Here is a 22,699-nt window from a genome sequence, read left to right as displayed (position 1 = left end):
GTTTTAAATGCGTCGGCCATTACGTTTAGTTGTTTTCATTCCACAAAAAATGAATAACTAATAAATACTATTATTCAATTCGAATTATTGTATTTATACAACTGGAACCAAAGATGTAGTATTTAGAAGCACATGTATCGAATTGTTGCAAATATTAGAGCTGAATGGCCAAATTATGAACCAATTATAATTTAACGACCAACAAATACAATCTAGCTACACTTGACATTGACATAAAATTGCAGGAACTAGAAGGAAAATCATAGAGCTGGTAGAGCAAGGTTTGAACATATTTATCTGTGCTGATAACGTACCTACTAATAGCGAGTTGTTACCTAGTTAACTAAACTTGAGCCCGATTGACTTTATCTTGCATTAAAACTTAGTAGAATAAAGGGCTAAAATAATCAAATATTTAAGAAAAAATGTTATTGATATTTAATTATTTGGGCTGATATTTTTTTGTTTTTTTGGTAATTTTAAAATAGTTTTTAATTGATTGTGTGATAAAATGTGAATAAAAAATTGTATCATTAACATAAGATCTTCATTCTCTTGTTTAATTAACATACGTTCTTCATTCTCTCGTAAAATTGTTGCGTAACACAAATCACAATGTTATTTTATTATTATAACATGGTATTACGTAACAATTCTATCTATACAAAGGAAAATCAAACTTAATTCCAGCGATACTTTACTTTTAATAATAAAGTGACACTCATAAATTCTGCGCCGATGTTAGAAGCGGCGCATTAATAGGAGCGCAAACAAGTGTTATCAGCGGGGTTGTTATCGGCACATCATAAGTAGGCCTCCGAGGTAGGTCAATGACGTTCGTTCACCCTCTGCATTCGCACGTGCTGACCTCGCATCCTCCATCCTCCATGCTCCCCGCGCCATCCTCCCCATCCCCGTCTTACAAAGCTAGTGATACACAAAAACCCTCCAGAGTGCACCCGGGTTAAGATCACTTGACACCATCCTTCGCTTTAACGAGCCTTATAAAAACTGTGCACATTTTTAACTTTTAATTGTAAAAGTGGTTGAAATAACTTGGTTCATGTTTTAAAGGATTTATCTATTCTATAAATACCTTTGGGTCGGTAGAGCTCTCAGATATCAATAAATTGTAATATAAATGGGCCACTTTTATGCAAATTCAAACAAATAACAACAATAAAATACAAGATTCTATCAACAGTTCCACAGTTTTGCAATATGGCCATTCTAACTTCTAAGTTCTAAGTGTGGGTAACATTCCAAAAATTGCAATTTCCCAACAATTCTATAAATCTCACGCAAAATATGAATTGCGTTAATTTAAATTTAATTCACATGTGAATGAATACTAAATGTTATAATTATTATTTTACTTATACATATTAGAAGTATCTCATAACTCTACGTCTCTATTTTCTTTAATGCATATCAATAATAACTTCCTTTTTATTTTCATACAGAGAAGTCGTTACTGCTGTTTTTATTTTTTTCGAAATTTTCAGTAAATAATTTACAAAATTTATGCACCAAAATCCTATTAAACATTACCTGCAGTCTTCCACATGCATAAGCATAAGCCACCACGATAAAGATCCACAAATGATTACAATCTGAACGTTGCACGAATCGATATTTCTGTTACCAAGCAGTTTCAATGGCCACATTTATCCGCTAGGGGCGAACAGCGCAGGTACTAGTTGGGTCAATGACGTTCGTTCACCCGCTGCAGCCTGCGACCCAAAACTGGGGCGACTTGACGCCACCCCCGATCATATAATATAATCAATTCACTTGTTTTGAATTGGACGTAATTGCGTCATACGAAATAAATCATATTCACGGTCATGTTGCTAGCGTAAATGTTAGATTTAGTCAAACTTGTGCTCAATGCAGGATGTTAATGATAATTATTATTTTTTTGAATGCCTTCCACTTATTTAATAATAATTATTTATATTTAATAATTATTCATATTAATAAGTGCTGACGTCAACTTAAAATTTTAATCGGAAAGCAATCATTTTTTTACTTGCAGTGCAGTCGATGCATCTTGTAAAATTTATTTTAAATATGTATTGCAAAATTTTCGAGAACAACTAATATTAGAGGCTTATAAATAATTACTTTGATTATCACTTATAATTTAAATTCGTACTATAAGTAAAATTTAATTGAATGTAATAGTATTAACTTGACCTTCATAAATTGGCTTTTAATGTAAATTAGTGTCAATATTAACATTTAAGGATCTGATATTACTGACGTAATTGATAGTTATTATACCTTTTTGCTTTAAAAACAAACATTTTTAACCTTACTATAAAATGAAACAATGTAACGCGATTGGTGATTGTATGTTGTGTTGTTTGCGTTTATTATTTCTAAGGCGCTTACCTTATCAACCATAACCTAGCCTAAGATTACGATTAGTCATAAGAATATTTTATTAATGGACTAATATACACAATGATCCAGTTCTTATTCCGTACTATGTGTTGTGGGTGATAAATGATTCAAACCAAAATCATGACATCAGCAACTTCATGTATTGGTGACCATTCCTCGATAGTTTTTATGTAATTGTTATATAATAATTGAACTATTAAAGTTTAAAGATTGCTAAATTATTATAACATATTTTTCCTCAAATATGTTTATTGACAGTAAAAAATGAAAAAAGTTCCAAAGTCATAATCATCGGTAATATTGAAGTTCAATGAATTAACTTAAATTAGGTATGTGGCATATTTAATATTGGTTCAACAGTAATGCGAAACTACTATTGAAAATAACTATGGTAGAGACAATACTTTTGTTATAAATGAACAATTATTTTATTATTAACAAATTAAATCTGCAATCGTCGAGTTGGCGTGTGCAATACTAGTTGCAGCGACTAAGTACAAAGATATCTAAGTACCAAGTACTGGAGCCTTCGCCAATGTACTCGTAAAAGTAGATAGAATGTCTAAGTCAGCCAGGCCAGTAAGAGCCAAGGCTAGATTGTGCAATTGCGACAGAAGATTTTCAACTTTATTACCTTACACAGAGAGCAGAAAAAGCATCGTGTAACGCTTCAATGACGTTCGTTGACTCTAGCGCTCGATGCCGGTGCATTGCTGTTTTCCTTCTCTATCTTTCATGCATTAATATTAGAAACTATTTATGTCATTATAAGAATAAATAATAAATATATGTTGTTTTATATTTTATTACCCGATAGTAAAACAAAAATCTAATATCATTTTGTTTATAAGTCCATCAATAGTTAAAATTTAACAAATTTTTGACCTACATAATATATAGAAAATGAACTAATATAAAATAAGCTAATATTTCGACATTTTCATTGATACTCATCTCGTCAATTTGAAACAGTTATTTTAAACTGAACGTTATTTGTTTGTCGCTCTACGAGATCCAGTTTGTCTTGAGCCGAGTCGCTTCCTGGCGTTCTCGACTAATGACTCGGATCTAACAAATTGCTCACAAACGGAGAGGTCCAAATCCATTGGTCGGTTTAGACGTGAGGCGGCGTAGCTCGTGACCCAATTTCGCAGCTGCTGGTTTCAGCAGCGGTGAGGAGGCGAGGGGAGGGCGACAGCGCGCAGGCAGTGGGGAACGGCCGCGTGTCAATGCCGTACGTTGACTCCAGCAGCGGCATCGATGCGGCCTCTGCCTTACATAACCACCGACAATGAGCACTCTGCGAATGCGTGTGATGTACCCAACCGCATTCAACACATTCTATTCCATATTCGAATGGCAGATTCGATACCAAAGACTACTCCAAATTAGAAACCCGGTACAGATATGTTAGATCGTAATCGGGAAACACTATAATGATGTAGCAATTCTAATCACGTTGAGCTTTGTTTTGTTTCTGCTCTATCATTAATTTTGACATTTCAATGCTACGCATCTAGTATCAAGTCAATCTAAATAAAGCGCAAACAGAAGATTCGTTGTATCAATTACAAAACTAGGAATGTAATAATGATACAGACTTCTGATTCAGACGCAACAAGCTTCTGATTCACCATTCTAACATGTTGTTCATATAGGTAAAATATGCGCCATTTTCCTGTATGTTAGTCAGAATCTTTTATACCTAATTTAGAGATGAAGTCAAAGGGTACTTTAAACAGTAAATAAAAAACAAATAATTCCTAAGGGATTTACTGTAAATGGAAGGTGCGTGTAATCATTATGCGTTAATAATTTACGTAAGGGTTCAAAACGTGAATGAAAGGGTGATGTAAATCGTGAGTGCTCAGCGGAGTTTCAGCGCGGTATAACAATGGGTGCGAGGGCGGGCGGCAGCGACCCGAAGCCCGAAAGTGAAAGATGTGCGGGCGCGCGGTGGGAAGCGCGCGGGCGGTGGGGCGAGCGAGCAGGGCCGCGCGCCAGCGTTAGCGAGCGGAGTGCAGCGCGCCGCAGCCTCACGCAAACAAAACTTTAGTTACTAACCTACTTCCGTACGGGCGCCAACCGCGAGCGCGACTGACGGTACGCTTCACGCTTACCTTTACGACGCCGTGTATGGCACGAATCAGTGATGGACTATTTTATGAAAAGCGAACTGAATACGCGCGCATCTGCCTCGGTTGAATGGACAGAAACACCATTATTCTTAGCAAACAGGCGAGCTTGAAAAACATGTTTTACGGTGAGACGATGTTTTACGGTACACTTTGAAAGCTTCCATGCTATATTATCACGACGGCATATACCTACACTCTCGTTTTCATCTACTAAATGTTTGTTTGTTTTTTTTTTCTAACGGTCACGCACACACCTCTAGCAACACGTGTTTGACAACAAGCTTAGATATAAATTATTTAATCTCCGAAAAACTTTAAAAAAATTATACTATAATTCTACACGTTAAATAATAACATTGTTATTATCATATTTTTTTTAACCAAAATAAATTATGAGGACATAATAAAAGCTACTAAGAATACTTCTTTAGTCTATAAATACATTTTTTTGTAAAGTAACTACGTATCTGACGGAGTTGTTTAATTTATTGGATTTTTGGAAAGAATATTATGTGCATCTAAAGCGCAATACTATATTTTCTATTAATTTTATGAGCTACTTCATTTAAAATAAGAATTTTTCGGTATAATAATTGAAAAATACGCACATTTATAGGCTAAAACTATTCAAGGAGAATAGATACCGGCGGCCATATTGAATTTGCTACGAGATGTTTTGTACTATCGCCCCCTATCGGATTATTGTCACAACAGAACATACTAGCGAATATGCCAATCTATAATATCAAAGCTTGTCGATAACATCATATTTCTTTGAATAATTAAGAATAATATTAAAGCTATTCAAGTTTTAAAACGCTACGAGCCTACAGGAATGTTTTCAGCATGTTTTAAATAGAATCTTGCAACAACGATATCCTATACTAAACTAAATGTTATTGGTATTTATTTTACACTTCGAGTTTAGATAATAAAACTGAATGTAAAAAACAATAAGCTAATATTGGTTATATAATTAGCAATTAATTCATAATTGTCTTTTGACTTCCGAAACAATTATTTATTGTAATAACATTAAAATATACAATTTTATATTCGAATGTATGAACTACATGGTACTTTGCGTAATGCATTACTCTATGTGGACAATTATTAATAGAGTTCCATTTGAGTATTTAACTTCCTTTACAACTATTTCATAATTACTTTAGTGCTCAAGTTTCACTGATAGTTTATAACATTATGTCGTACATAAAAAGGCATACTTATTATTGATACATAATTTCTATAACTCTTCAATTAAAGTTGTTTCGAAACAACAGAAAAAATCTTTCAGTAATCGCCTTGATTTTGAAGCGGATACGTATACAAGCTTGCGTACGCGCACGTATGTAAACCGCGTTGGTTACTGTTAGTGTTTGCGTAGATTTTTAACGAAAAGGCACACAACGTCGTGGTGGCTCTCAATCGAAACTAGGTCGGTTCAGTGACCTATATGTTTATCTAATGATTGTAGCAGCGGTCCGCGTAACGCCTTGCGTTATCATATCGCTTCGTTCGCATTTTAGTTTAGGTTATCTGACGGGCAACCTGTCTCTTGCACTATTATACAGATATCACATTGTAAACAATTTTCGTTTCCGCATAACAATCTTTACCTAAATTACTATCTTTATTGAACGCTTTATTGGCTAGCGCGGATTGAACAAAAATTGTATTGATTCTAGATATACTTATAGATAGACCATATACTTACATAGAAACTATTTTGAAATCTGTGCTTATTTTTTTAATCAAGACAGTTGTCTTATCATATTATAGAATAATAAAATACAATTCGCAATTTTTATTAACTATTTCAAAAGGCTTTATATATTTTTTTGTTTTGTAATAAGTCAAGGTATGTTTTACTCTAGTAATTTTGTATTTGTAAAAATTAAATTAACATTTCATGTTTTTGTCGTTAATTAAAAAAATGAAATACCTATTTGATTTAATTTGATAAACAAAAATGTCATACATTCATTAGTTAAAGGTGTCAAAAATAAAATCTGATTTTATCGAAAATTTCATCTTTGTATACAAAGTGCAAATGCTACCCGTTGGCCTTATCTCTGACCGTACGGAATACTTTCTCTTTAAAATTTTACTTTTAAGTTGGTCAAAGTTGATGCTTTTACGGATAAGGCGAGACGGTACTTGCAATATGGATGATGGGCGATGACGTGAACTACGAACGCTATGATATTACAATCTTAAACGTACAAGCTGTTATGGATCTTGTTACGTAGATGATAAAGATAACTTTCTTTTGCTTGAGTACAAAGAAAATTACGTACCGAGGGCATGCTTTTCCATTTCAGTATTTTATGTGTGTACATCTTAATGTTAAATACTTTTTTTTTACTTAATATTCAATTGTCTAGTGTTTAAAAACAAAGTGAAATATTAAACTAAATAATGAACATTAGAAAAGCCTATTAGAAGAGCTTTTCTGTTATCGTGACTCCGTCAAGGTTAGTGAAAGTTAGAAAGGATAATATGCAAAGCGTGAATGACGTCACTCTACATACAGAGGCGGTGTACAGCACTAGCTAGCTGCTAGAGCTGGCAAAAATATATATAATCATATGAAATATTGAATAACGTTTTAATTTTAAAAAGCTTTTGATTCCTTTTCCGAAATTATTAAAATTGGTGATAACTTATATTTTAACAATATTTTAAAAACTAAAATAGTTTATAGTAATTCAGACAAAAGAATTTTATACCTTTCTCACCGAAAGCACATAATATAATATTATTACTTCGTGTTTGGGAAGAATAAGTAGTTGGATAATTTTCTGAATATAATTTACTCTAAAGGAAGTCAAAAATTCGGCACAAGATTTTACCAACTTATGCCTTAAAATTTGGGAACAAGGTTTGCTGATAATTAATACTTTATTTGCTTTGTTGTTACCTTCAAATGTTCGAAGTATCTATTAGCCCTTCATTTTTGTTAGCGCCGGCCGTATCTTACCTTGCTGAAGGTGAGCGTCGGTCTCACACAAACAAAATTCATAATTCCTTACGTCGTGTCTGTCTCTATCTCGTGCATAATTAAAGTACTTGGAGTGAGCGGGATAGATGAGATTAGATGTTGTTATTAGTAATTCTAAAACGCACTAAGCATGAGGTCGCTCGAACAAAACGTAGATGCGTCAATGTACGCTGGCAAGGTGACGCATTGTCACTAGGAATGTATTATTGTAATATGTTTGTGCTAGGTGCGTAATTGTGCACTATGTTAAAACATTCACTTTTATATCGTAACGTATGTATAACGGTAAAAAATATAGGACCTATGATAAAAATGCCTGCACAAACTGTATGAACTTTTCTTGGAATTATAGAACGTGTCATGCAAAAAATCGATCGGACACTTAATAACTTCGCACCAGTATTGACTCGACTAACTAGTAATAGCCATTGCACCATAGCATACATATGCTATTCATATACTATGTTATGAAATGATTGAATCTAAATATTATATAATGAAAGAATAGGCACGAAGTACTATCACATTTAACAATAACGTTTGTATTTACTCGAAAAATCACTTATTTTTCGACTATATAAGATTACGAATAAAGTATAGTATATCGAACTCCTTACAAGACAATAGCTTGCAACTTTCCTAATAGACATACACATAGTCGCGTAAATTGACGTGCGATAGAGTTGCATAACGCTGCATTGTACCGTCGGGATGACTGCCCGCCCTAGTTTCGAGATTGAAACCGACAATACATGTACGCACACATTGCAACCGTCACGCTTCGTAAATAGTTCATAATATGGCTAACATGCTCTATTATCGCTCCCACACGATAGCGTTTTATAGTAAAAGTAAAAACCAAGTACAATTTGAATACAAAGAACGCGATAGCCAATTTAGTTACGTTCTAAATAACTTGCCAACTGCCTATGTAAATACTTTTAGTACCTTACAGTAATTGTTTCTTGAGTAGGAAGAGAGAGTTACAAATTGGAATTATAACTTCGATGGTTCAAATTTTTTACTGTTCATTATTTATCATTTAAATAAAATATCAATTTGATATTAAATTAATCGTTTTATTCACGCTGCTTATTTATACTACTGTGATCATATCCATTTAATAGGTACTTTCATAAACTGCAAGTGAATATGACGATCAAGTGTATGTCAGTTGTCAGTTAGAAATTAGGGTCAATGATAGTTAAGTCATAAAACCATAACTGAGTCATCTGCCTATACGAACCACATGTGAGTATTTCTGCGAATGGTAAACTCTCTGGTGGCGGAACTGCTTTAAATTTATCTTTAAAAATAACCTTAATTGTAGTCATATTTTATAATGACGATGCACGAATCTTCGGTTGATTTTGAACCGAATTCTTAACGTTTTAATAATAGAATGTTTTAATTGTCAGCAAATGCTTTTTTTAAGGAAGCAGTTAAGAGATGAATATGCACATGTGCATATTCATCTAAAAAAGAAATACTATTAGATAATAGTATTTATTTTTTATAAATATTTATAATAATAATATTCAAAATCTACTAAATATTATAAAAATGTCTGATGAAATATAACTATTTTATTATTGTTTAAACTATTCTTATTTTTTTTTCTTGTGCAAATAGCCATCGTAATAACTGCATAATATAATTACACTTATTTGCAATTAAACATTATCATAAACCGAACGAACCAACTGAACAATTATAAACTTCGTTAAACGCATCCTATCATATTATTTAAATTTAAGAATTCTAGAAAAATCTAGAATTTTCTCGATTCATTAAAACAATATTAGTTTTTAGGTTAATCTAGTCGCGTTCATGAGGGCAATGGATTTCCCACGCAGGGCTTGCGAGCGGTGGCCTTGCGTCTGAACCTTTGTGACAATGATGTAGGAGTCACGGACTCTGAACCACTGGCACTCGCGTTTTCCTCCAGATAGAACGGATTTATAATGCTATAAATAATATTCGTTTAATTAATCGCTGTGTTGTCACGTCAAATCATTAAAATGGTATTTCAAAAACGAATAATAATAGATGATTAGACTTAATGTTTTTACTTTCAGTAGGTATTTGAATCATTGATGCGTGTAGAATAATTTTGATTCAATAAGAAAACAAAGAGCGCCATCATGTAATATTCTAAATAAACAATTTCCACAGTTTCTAGTCGAAATGTTGACATTAAACTGTTTTAAATAAAAATTATACATTATAAATTGATACATTAAGTAAGTTGTAAAAGTGTGAATATGTAATAGAGAGGTTAACGATCTTTAAATTGAATCTAACGATCAGATCAAATATATATTCTTATGGAAAGTGAACGTATGTATATACCCTATAAATAGATTAACTGACCTTTCATTTGGATGCGTCAGCCAAACTTGCATTATGTAACTGGCGTCATGGCACACATAGAAACAATACAGTACATACATAAAAATCTACCTGTGAATGTGTGCGTGATTTAGTAGCGTTCGAAAGAGAAAGTGGTTAAGGTCTATGGTGCTTGACCAGTAGTGTTGTGTTGAGCGGCTTTGTCGATATCGATGGATTAACTTAATTTAATTTGTTGGAGCCTATCATAAATAACTTTCACGTATTCTTTCTATTTTTATTCTTAGATAAAATTAATCGTAGTGTTTAAACATCTCAACTCTACAATGCATTTTACTTTTTATGATTAGTCAAAATCAAAATAAATATGAATATGATGACTGAAATATGAATTACTTTTATTCTTCAATTTGCTTCTGTTTAATTTTCTAAATGACTTATTAATGCCAGTTGCTCATTAACTTCTTACATGGTTGAGAATATTTACTTTTCTCAGTACTTTTTTCATTTTTTCATTTCCCGCCAAAAAAGTCGATATCAACAAACCCGACCATCACTACCACTATGATAGGTCCTACGGGACGTACCGTAAAGGCGCGCGTACATTTTACCGTTCTGTGACGTCACTACACCGGGTACCGTTGCACCGTCTGCGCCGCACAAAGCCGTTACAGCGCCTGCGCAGCCTAGACCGGCAATACTCTCACTCTCGAACGAAAACTTTTATCTGTCTTCGTTATGCGTTGTTAATTTAAAGCTTTCTTGACTATCGTTGGAATTATTTACGCGTCGGTGTTTTTATTACGTGGCGCGTTTAATACTAGTTTTTGTATTTGTTCTGTGTGGTGTAATGTTTCTTCGGATTTGTTGTTTGTTGATGTTGTGTTTAATGTTTTATTAGCTAATTTAACTTGCTTACTTTTTAGCAATAGGGATATTAATATAATTATTATCACCGTAGAAAGTTTTTCTTTACATTGAGTAATTTGATATACCTAATCTAAATTCTAAATTCATTTCACATTTTAACTGAAATTAAATAAATAATTGAAATAGAAAATTTCACTCACGCGGTATCAAATCCTCTCCTGCGACCAAAATGTTCAATACACAAGTTCCCACAGAACCAATGCACTAATGTGCAAATACATAACTTTTAATGGCAATACTTGTTCATTATTTGGAGTTAATGCTTGTAACACTCAGATAAAATCGCGTGAAGCAAACGCTCAAAACACAAAACCTTGACCACGGCGGCTGACATTAAAATCGTATGCCTTTCACGGCTCTGTCAGGTGGTCGCTGGTCGCTGGTCGCTGTTGTATAACTGACTTTCCATTTTCTTTGACATACTATAGAAATGTTTGTTTTATTTATTAAAATCTTTAGTAAAACTTTCCTTAACTCATTATGAAATTGTACGTAAATTAAGACTTTGAAGTACAGCTATTAAGACTCGGCAATAATAAACTTTTATAGTGTTCTTACTTCTTAAAGATAGATTTCAAAATACATAAAACCTTATATCTGTCTTTAAAATTACACCTAGTTTTATTGCTTACTTTGTTAGTTAGGTTGAATGACTAAACGTCCACAATTATTTTTCTTTTTTTATTCATTGTTCTTATGGATGGTTGAGTTGTAACTAGACAAACCAGTACAGCATTAAATCATTTAATAGCCCGTAAGTAAAACGAGTTCTTATAAAATTAAAGTACAAAAAAAAAATCTTGAATAGTAAACAAATAAATTGCAAAAACATGTCGTTGTAAGTTTTGCAGAAATTCTCGGTGAGCACACTAGCATTGCAAGTTGCAACCACTACCCGGCAATATATTTCCCGCGTATAGTCATGACTATGTCGTCTCATACCAATTCGTCTGAAGTGTGTATGTAAATAAAAGTAATTTGCTTTATATGGTCGTGATATTGGTTCCTATAGAGTATGAAATTCGCTTTAAGCTTGAGTTCTTGCGACACATGCAGACTGGTCGTGCGCCACAAGTTAAGGTCGACAATATGTGGCAATTTTCCCATTTCGAAGAGAAGCAAAACCTTGACCTAGGTATTATGTTTCATTTCGTCACTTGCCTTACATTGCAGACAACATACGGACATAAAAATTCGTATTATCATTATTCATGCCGTCTGTTTCAAGATTTTCGCTTAAGGTTCTTTAATTGCTAAAAAGATTTATAATTATAGCTGGATGAAAAAAGAAACATATTCTGATATATTCTTAAAACTAAACTTGATAATAATAGTCATAGGTAGTAATTTTTGTGAATTTCCTGTCTACCAAAATGTAAACAAACACGATATCTACGTCTTTTTACACACTTTGCATTCAAGTCGAAAAACCGGTGTCTGGTTATTAAATTATGGTACTAATAGTTTATTTAATAGTCGAAAAAAATTCCATCACCCCCATTCGCGTAGATGTCGCTGCTCGAGGTGGGGCGCGCGCGCACGTTGCGCCACCGCGCGCTCTTTACGCAACGAGGCCGTTCACCCCGGAAGGCATTTTCCTCAGTTTCTTTAGCAGTGTGTTACTGTGGCGATCGCGTGATTCGTTCGCGTGTTATCCACCCATACTAACCCTCTGATCTCGACCGACCCAATTATCCCGAATTTAAATACATTACAAACATAATGAACTACATTACAAACATTTTATTGCTAAATAAAGCAACAGCGTACGAATTACGATTATATTAATCTACTAATACTGGAGCTTCGAATAGTTTAGATAGCTTCATTATTATATCTAGGCATTATCTACAAAAGATACAATATTAAAATTAGACTTTAAAGCGAAAACAACACTTTAAATAACCATGAAATGTCTATGCTAAGGAAAATAAACGTTTCTAATGTTTATTTTGTTCCTACAACTAGGTAAAAACGAGTTTTCAAAGTTTATTCTAAATTACCTACTGATTTAAATAAATCTTATCATAATACGCATGGACATAATGTAATATATTGACAATGTCCGCGTAACGCGGTTGCGTGTAGTCACAGACAGACTGACCGAGTTAAATGCTAAATAACTTAATTTCATTATTTTTAAATATGTGTTTTCAATTTTTATTACAATTTAATATCTATTGCAATATGATCTAACAATTTTATTTAAGGACAATCGTAACAAAATGTATATTTTAAATCACTTGCCTTTACAATGGTATAGAGTAAATAATAAATACATTTTAATAATTATTTTATCAATATTACGTCTTTCAATGTGTTTCAATGTGTCAAACCATACAGTGGTAAAGAGAAAACTGGAAAATTAGGAGTATATTTTGTAATAAATATCGTTTTCGCAATAGATATAAACTTATACATGAACTCAAGCCTTGACTCGTGGCTTAAAACTTGAACAGTTCTATACAGCGAACAGGAAAACCGTTTCAATGTGATCCGTGTTGTCGGCCATTTACATAACTGTGACATTGTCGATGAAAGCTTACGTAAAGATGCATCGACTTACGAAAGCGCACCTCCTTACTTCTATTTCCATACGTAAAGATAGCACCTGTAACGATATTTCACAGTTACAGATACCGTTTTCTCAAAAGGTTCGTTATATTGAGGAAAAAATAAATGTAATTAAACGACCTTCTCAAAAAGTCAAAGCCTCTTGCTTCGTCGTATATTTTTGTACATAGTACGCAATTATTACGTATTGAGATACAAAAATATATTTTAAATTTATCAACATGAATAGCGAACACATTCTCAGTTCTCATACAAACCCAGCCTTACGAAATACTAAAATAAACAGTGAATGTCTGCCGCGAAGCCGCTAAAAGCTCGTATTACTCAAACGTATAGAAAAGTGATTGAAGCGAGGTGACAGTATAGAAACCATTGTACATCATTACTCAACAAATACGAATACAGATGCTAATACTCGTAAATTAAAACATCACTTAATAAATCTGTCCCAAATAAACAAGGGTAAAGACCTTTTGCGTAACTTACGTATTACGTAGGCCAGTGAGAGGCAATGTCAGCTATTGCAATCGTGCTATTATTATGACAAGTAAGCAGCTTGAAATCATTGTTTTGGCTCTGGCTTTTTGTTTATTTGAAGGCACCGAGTGGTTTGTTGTAATCGTGCTGGGTTTTGCTTGCAAGAGTGTGGTTTTCCCGTATTAATAGTGAGACGTCCTTAAAGTAACGGAAACATTGACAAATTATACTTATTTTTCTTTGATAACTATGACCTCTGAGTTCGGTTGATATTGCATATTTTTGCCTGTGTAATTTTATTCGAAAAGCATTATCAACCAAATAATATTACATTTTTCAAATATACCAGACTCCTTTATATATAATGTATATATTTTAATTATTATTTTCCTTTATTCACGATCAACGACTACTGAAAAGAATATATATTCAACTAGATTTAATATAAAATGTCCTAATATACGATGTCCTAATAACAATTCTTGTAAACAGCTAAGACACCACTAGAACTCTATTCTCAAGGTATTTGCTATGTCTCAATTATTAAAATAAACCTTTTGTTTCGATGGTTCGAATATGTAACCAAAAAAGGTCAATGACCGGCCTCGACGTTTCTACAACTATTCTTGATAAGTGATAACAGCCTTAACACACATTTTTGCTGTTTCATTTTAAACGTTATATCCTATCGGTAAGGCTCAAGTTTATGTATGTAGCCTTCATTCATACGACCTTCTGTTTTGATATTTGATACACTAGCTTGTACATTTTCCGCCTTAAATTCAGATTGCCATTTTTGTAATTTGAACTTAAGTGCTAACTATCAAGTCTTACAACCCAATGTATCGATTGGTCCTTAGGTCCTCTTGGAATTGAATTATAGAACAAATGTTAGTTTGTTTGTCGTTGCTGCGTTCTTGACAGCCAAAAAGTGAAAACAGCAATGGTGGATGAGAGTTGTGAAACCGAATGGTGACGCGGGCATTCGACACGAGGGTACGCGGTGCGTATACAATGCTGACGTTATATAACAACATAATACATATACCTATGTATTATATATGAAGAATAAATCTCTTCATATTTCTAGTACTACGTTATATTGTCTGAATAAGTATAATTTGCAAATCTTTAGAAGTATGATCACAATCAAACTTTAGTATACAGGTACATAAGTTTAGACGAAAAAATAAATATTTAGAATATGTACATGTAATACCTAGATATTTCGGAATAGAAGATGTAGATATAAAATATGCTTCTGCGTAAATAATATATTGTGATACATAATATATGCTATTTTTTAATACAGCAGGTACATATAAGACATTTGCACATTACTCGTAGCTTACAGTGATCGATCAATGCTCTATTCCAAAAACTTTCTAAAGCGATAACATCTATCCATTGAGAACTGTTTGGGGCTGGCATTCATTAATTGTTATTTTGGTTACCGCGTACCGAAATGTAATTGTTGTACAATAAAGGCTCTTGTGTGTCATTGACATCCAACTATTGTTTATTGTTACCTTTGTGGACTTGGAATTTCAAAATTTCATTCAGCTTTTCCATTATAATGAATAAGTAGCGCTGAAATAACTGAAATAAGCTTAGGACGACGTTCGCTACATGTAACACAATCTTAAGTATTTTTTGTTAAAATAATTTAATTAATTCCATTCTTCACTGCATGATTGGATCGAAGACAAAGTGTATAGAATAATTGGACAATACAGTCATTATTGTGATCACTTTTCGGCACTGTTTACCGATGGGCGAGGTCATTCACACCTTTATCGGCGAAATTTGGATTGTCACCAGCGAACGTAGTTTATAAGTTTAATATTCATGGGTTGTTGGCCCCTTAATTTTGACACATACATTAATTACATTTTTTATCAGCCTGATCTTTATTTTGATAAACCTCCTTAAGAAATGAAGTTGCGTGTATACAACACGCGAAAGATACTTTTGTACGAACACAACGTAAATTTTTGTTGCTGAATTAAATCATAGATACATGACCAATTTTTATTTCAAGATTTTTTCATGGTAGCTAGTACAAAAATTAGTTATAAATACAGTTTTATAATAAAAGAAAACACATAAAAATAAGTAGATATTCATTGCGAGATATGGCAGTACTTATCAGATGTTATTATTTTCGCGTCTAATACGTTAGATTAAAATTAATTCAGGTAGGTCATTCAACTGTTGGTATTTCCTGAAAACTGGTCTGAGTATTCTTGCATATCAGCGCAATGTGATTAATTCATAGATGACAAAAGACTGATAAATTATTGCTAAATAATTATCAACTCTTTGTTTACTTGTTTCATAAATAGGTTGTAGCAAAATTTCATAGTTACGTATATCCAGATCACATTTGATGTATAAAAGAAAAACTAAAATAAATTCGATCATTTGGATGCTTTATTTGTCTTCATAGATGTGTTTCGAATACACATGTCACAATCAAAACTTAATCCTACGGCTGGAAGATCTCACGACCATATTTTATATGGTCGAATTGTACCGCTTAAAATAAATACTTAATAAAACTGAGGGGCACATTAATCGCCAAACAGGAAAGAAATTATCAAAGCTGCACATAAAAATGCAATTTGAAGCAACTCCGGATATCATGATTCACGTCGATTTTTCTGTATATGAATACTTTTAAATGGGACGCCGGGTTTTCTTTTACCTGTTTTCAGACCATGAATATGTTGCGTCAATACTTCGGGAGTGTTGTACAAGAGAATAGTTAACTGTTAACCCAGATTCATTGGACCGTCTAAATATATATTTGACTACCTGACCATCGACGCATGCGACGCATAGTTCTGTATATCCTTGGGTATTGTTATTAATAAGTCATTTCTTTCAGTTCATAGAAATGAAAAATATAAAAGCAAACAAGTGTTTTGTAACAAAGATTCTTCTTATGTATTTATAATATAAATATAAAATTGTTTACATTATGGTTTTAAATGAATGATATCTTTTATAATTATATTTTAGTACATACAGCTAATTACAAATAATAATAGGAAATTGCTACCTGTTTAATATAAATTGTTCTTTGTTAACACAATGAATCAGTAATCTAGATATACACGAATAGAGGCCGATGCGAATGAACTCTATTTTAATGTAATCCAACACCAAACTGTGCCATCGGCCCGTCTAACCTTTTGGACAAAAAGCGGCAAGTGGCTGCAATGTAGGTTAAGCGAATATCAACTGATCAATATTTTTCAATTTATTCAAATTTATATGACATTTAAATAATACTTTAAAATTAATTTTGTATGCTTTTTAATAAAGATATATTTTGACAAAAAATAAATACTTGTTTGTAAAACATAGATTTCACAAACTTCACTTGAAACCTGCAAAGATCGCTCAAACCATCATCAAGTAACGCGTGCGCACGCGGCTGACCTACTTTCCGACAGCGTCAAGTAGCTTCCCCTCAGTCAGTGGATCGCATACACCATGCTACGCCATACCACACCGATTACTGCAACCCATCCTAACACTGAAATTCAACTGCATACTTAACGAAATCCCTTCATAGGTTCATCGACCCCGCTATCGAAATCGCACACTCACACGCCTGTCCTCGACGAGCTGCCAGATAAAAAAAATGAAACAAAAAACTTTTCGTGTAACGGTGAATGAGTACGAGACAGAGATAACTATATTTCGGCAGCATGCACTACGATCGTAAGGTCGGCTACGAAAAACACTAGCGCAATTTTTACAGCGTACGTAATTGAGTACGGACGGACATGACGGTGTGTGCGTGAGCGCCGAGAGCGACGCCCGCGTCCGCCGAAACGGAGGCGGAATATTTAGGTGAAAGTGTTTCGAATTTCGACATGACGACATTCGCGCAGTCGTTATCGTGATTTTGCCGAATCTAGAGGTTCAGAGAGCGCGCATGCAGTCGCGAAGCGAACTCCGTCTGCGCTCGCGCTATCCTCATGTGCTTTTCCGCAGGAACCGTGCCGCCCCCCGCGTACTGATCGTGCTAAGTGCTGCGGTGAAAAAGTATGCTGATAGTTGGTGTTACATTAATATTTCGGAGACAAAAGTTGAAAAGGTGATCGGTAATTAGAGAAATTTGTGGAACTTTGTGTGATGTGCGTATTGAAGCGCTAAGCAAGCTGTCGGCGGGCGAAAAGCTGGAGCCAGAGGCGCATGACGCCTCCACACACGCATCTCAACTGCAGACAATGACCTCTACAATGGGTAATTTTTTATGATAATAAACATAAATTTAAAATGTTATTTTCCAACAAAAATACATAAATTTTAAACATCTCACCAGTATAGCGTAGAACGATTATGGCCGTTACTCGTAGTCGTTGTCGTAGCATCTCGCTACGTGATCGCTACGTCTACGTCTATATAATATTGACTATAACTTCGATAGGAGATGATATTTCTCATTTATAACTTATTTAGTTTTCTAAGTTATTTAATATTTACTTAACTTATAAACGCCTATTTTAAATATTTTTAAAGACCTTATTTAAAACAAATTAATATTTGGTAGAATTAAAAGTGTACCGTATTTATTAAATATATCTAATTTTTTTTTCACCAGTTGCTTATAAAAAAAAGTTAACATTTACGAATATTAACATCTAATGTAAATGATATGGTAGTGATATATTTAATAATATGCAGGTCGATGACGTATAAATTATATTTCCTTCAATTATTTAATAAATATTTTATTACTAACATATACGTTAAAAAATAATGGTGTGCCAAAGAAATATCCAATTTAATAATAAATCTTTAAAGGTCTGATATAACCTTTTGTTACAAATTAATAAAACGCATAAATTAAAACATAATTTACGAACTGTATACAATATAATAATCCATACTAATATTATAAATGCGAAAGTAACTCTGCCTGTCTGTCTGTTACTCAATCACGCCTTAACTACTGAACCAATTTGCATGAAATTTGGTATAAAGACATTTTGATACCCTAGAAAGGACTAGATGAGATAAGTTTTATCCCAGAAATCCCACGGGAACGGGAACTATGCGGGTTTTTCTTTGACTGCGCGGGCGAAGCCGCGGGCGGAAAGTTAGTATGAAAGTAAATTTAAATAATCCTACTTAGTACATAAACTAGCCATTATTCAAATATATTAAAGCTGCCTCGAAATTTTATTGAAAACTATTAAATTAATAGCTTCTACTTCGATATAAATTTCAATAAGGCCCTTCTCTCATGGAGCTACTCAAAAAGAACTAGTCACAAACTCAAATTACTAACGAGTTGCCTGAGCGTCACAGCCCATACATGTTCTATGGAGATTCACACACGACGCGACTAGTTACCAACTGGTGAGTAACGCGTTAGCAACAAATCACGCGCGACGCGTCGTGCCGGTCTCCACGCTACTGGTTTCCCGAGTTTCTTTGTTTTTTATGATAAAAATGAACGAGCAAACATTGACAAGTGACTGAAACCTTATAACTTGAGTAGCGTTGTATGCGAGATACAATTTGTAACTGGTTTGTAATCGTAATTACTGATTAGTTCAGTCATTTTTGAGTAGCTCCATGAGCGAAGGGCCTTACTGTTTTGTATTTCGAAACAAAAGCTAGCACGTTTCGGGTTAACCGTGACATTCTTAAATCATCTCATGAATCACGACTGTTTAACAATTGTTTTAATATATGGTAACACTTTTACTTTTGTAGCAAAATGGCCGCCCTTTGTCTATAGTCTATGATTTGATGGGGTCGATGATCTCATCGTTTTGTCGTTGCCAAAATGCGTTTTTTACGCTCACTTTCCAATGCGGTGAAAGCGAAAAGGTACCGAATGTCACTGCTTCCTTTCAAAACATTGTAGTGGGAGGATATCTGTGTTCGGTTTCAATAATAATGGCTGTTAACGAGCACAATGTTCATTGTTAGAATAGTTTATGTATAGTTGACGTATAACTAACATTATGTTTGTTCAATAATGCTGGGTATATTTCCGCGAATACATTATACAGGACAAGAAATTAACAAATTGACATTGGCAAGTTTTAGATGTTTTTCTTGTTTATAATATATTATTATGATGTAGGAAGTCATTTAATCGGAAGTAACTAGAGGTTTTAAAATAGAACGCTTGATCAGCGTGATCGTGCAGAGCCTGAATGTCAAGGCATATATTTGAAGGCTAAGTTACAGAGAACATTACATTTTGCCCTAATCTTTTGTTACCACTTACATTGCACAATTATTTTAATATAGAACTTAACAAATCGCTTCTTATCGCGTATTAATACTTAAAATATTTCATATACCTTCCTATCAACACTACTAAGTACTAAGTTCACCCTAAAATTATTGTGAATTATTTTTTACCTATTATCAGTACTAGTGTAATAATGAATATGAATTAAATACGTATTAATATCATTTAATAAAAATCATGCATATCGAATATAAGTTTTGTAGCATTTATGTCCATATTAATATAAATTAAACTCTACAAACTTCAAATTTGCATAATTTTATTAAACTTTATAAAGAACAGTCGTCATAAACAACAAATTAACAATATTTTATAGATGTATATTTTAACATTTAACGTCATTGTTGACGGTTGTATTTCCTTAAGTTAAAATAACATAATAGAGCTTGATTTCCATTTTTTCATTAATAAAAAGTTGTAGAATATAAAAAGAGATTTGTTATTGGTTTTTTGGATTGATGCAAAGCTCTTTAGCTAAACGATTAGAATTCTTCCAAAACTACGTATATGTATAGCGGCCTATATCCCAATAGTTGGCTAATAAAGCTCTTTACCTGATTAAATTATCGTCGTAATTTACTCGTACATAGGTAGGCGGTCGTTGTCGCTGAAACAAGTCGGCCTCGGTTCGGCAGTGACATTGTGGCCGGAACCGTGCTCACTTCCGACTAACTGACCACTGAGATGAACTTCGTGTTACGAATTTTTAATGCACTTAGACATTTGGGTATAGTTTATCGAGGTCCTTCCTTACCTTGATAGATTAATTACTAATCCTAAAGCCTCTAGTAGGGGAAAAAGGCATCGATGGTAGACCGCTGCGATCCTATTGTTAAGATTATCATTTTTAAAATGTCAATATGTATGCTAATGCTAATATGGATTATCCATCAAAAATAACTAATCTGTTATTTATTTTGTCTACGTCGTTCCCCACTCGGCATATTTTTAACGATACCCCAAACATCAAAATCCTTTCAGGCGTTTTACATGTTTTAGTGTTTATGCAGTTAAAGAACCCACAAACAGAATTTTTTGTTATCAAATAATTTTAAGAAGTTCTACGTAGATACAGAAATTCCAAAAATACCACCTCAACTCAAATTCCACCTTAAATACAAAAGTAGAGTAAACTATAGCAGCCAGCAGAATGTATTCTAAAGGTCAAAATACACTCTGGTGAAACTGAAATCGTCATTTTATTAACAAATCGCATGACTAAAGGCATAAAAATCATACAAAGCTTGACTTAGATGAGGCCAGAACTGCCAATAATTTAACAATGATTTAATTGCGAAATGAATTGCCTAAGACTTACAAATTAATTGAAACTCCTTGATAAGTTCACTTTATGCATTAAATCAAATTAGGTTTTGAAGTGAATTTAAAATTTTAATAAAAAGGAATAAAAAATACATACTTAAATTAAATATTTGAATGCACAGCTTCCTATATTCTGAAGCGGTGCGGAAGTCTAATTCGACCTTAAATAAACTAGCGTCGCGTCGTAGAAGTCGCGACGACCACAACATCGAACATTTTATTTGCTTCGTTAACGCGGTATTATCAAGGTCTTTGACTCGCTCAAATTTATTTCGATGATAACTGAAACAATGTTGAAATCATGCGTAAACAACTCTTGTGTACCATGTTTTTTCTGAATGTCAATTGTTTTGGGTTTGCTCTGTGCTTAAAAAACATACATCCAGTTATTTTTTACACCGTAATACGCTTGAAAACTAATCGAATATGTCTTTTCAAAATATTTCGAGTGACTCTACTGAAATTTAGAGCTTGAACAAATTATCACGTTAGTAATTTGTTTCATTACATTTCTTAAACGTCAGTCTAATTATATTAATTATTTGTCGAAGAATTAAGAATGTACTATGACGTTCATGCGTTTCTTTAGAGGCATCATAAATCAAGTGTATGCAAACTAATAAATAGATTTCACAGTATGTTAAGATAACAGTAATCGGTCATCAATTCTATCGCCTAACGTTAAAATAAATAAACCGATAATAAAACAATAATGGTCACAAATGACTCAATTCATAGACGTGCGTAATGTATCCGTCATAAATTTTATTTCAACTTTTGTTGCGTCAAATATGACGTTTACTTTTACGAGAGTATAAAAAGACATTTAACTCAATATAAGTAAAATATTAAGCTAGATACACAATTGCTTGTTTCAGCTCCACTATTATAAAAACCCATTGAGCCCCGAACGGCCCGATCGGTCCACGACACAATAGATTTTCTATTGTGTCTGTGATTCCGGGGCCTGAGTTATTAATGAATATAAATTTTATCAGACAAAAATATATTTACATGCTACATTGCACATTAATTCTAATTCATTTAACTTCGTCGCAGACAGAACTATAAGTTACATCATTCAATTCTGCGCAATATACTAACACAACAACGATTTTTTTACAACTAGTCGCGTAGTATTTATAATATCCTCTTTATTTCGTAGCAAAGAGCTGAAGTATCTCGTGCTTCGAATAATTTTTA

The 22,699-nt window shown here is 33.2% G+C and overlaps 1 protein-coding gene across 3 annotated transcripts in view; it reads left to right on the top strand.

The window, feature by feature from the left end:
* Positions 1-22,699, top strand: part of Hr4 (nuclear hormone receptor 4) — a 66,051-nt gene that overhangs the window by 27,670 nt on the left and 15,682 nt on the right. Inside the window, exons 1-2 of one of the 3 annotated variants that reach the window (XM_089714148.1) lie at positions 4,531-4,672; positions 17,893-18,144. The exons of 1 other annotated variant lie outside the window; for it this stretch is intronic. In XM_089714148.1, coding sequence (XP_089570274.1) covers positions 18,129-18,144 — 16 coding nt within the window. In that variant the 5' untranslated portion in view covers positions 4,531-4,672; positions 17,893-18,128. Of the gene's footprint in view, positions 1-4,481; positions 4,673-17,892; positions 18,145-22,699 lie in introns of those variants that run through there. One more of the 3 variants, XM_089714147.1, reaches the window with a different exon arrangement.

This window comes from Colias philodice, chromosome 3 (genome assembly GCF_061535455.1).
Source record: "Colias philodice isolate Cphi_HAF_F1 chromosome 3, ilColPhil1 Martin Lab GWU primary, whole genome shotgun sequence".
In the NCBI taxonomy this organism is placed as follows: Eukaryota; Metazoa; Arthropoda; class Insecta; order Lepidoptera; family Pieridae; genus Colias; species Colias philodice.
The sequence above is the reverse complement of the archived record's forward strand: the minus strand, read 5'-3'. Positions and strand labels throughout refer to the sequence as shown.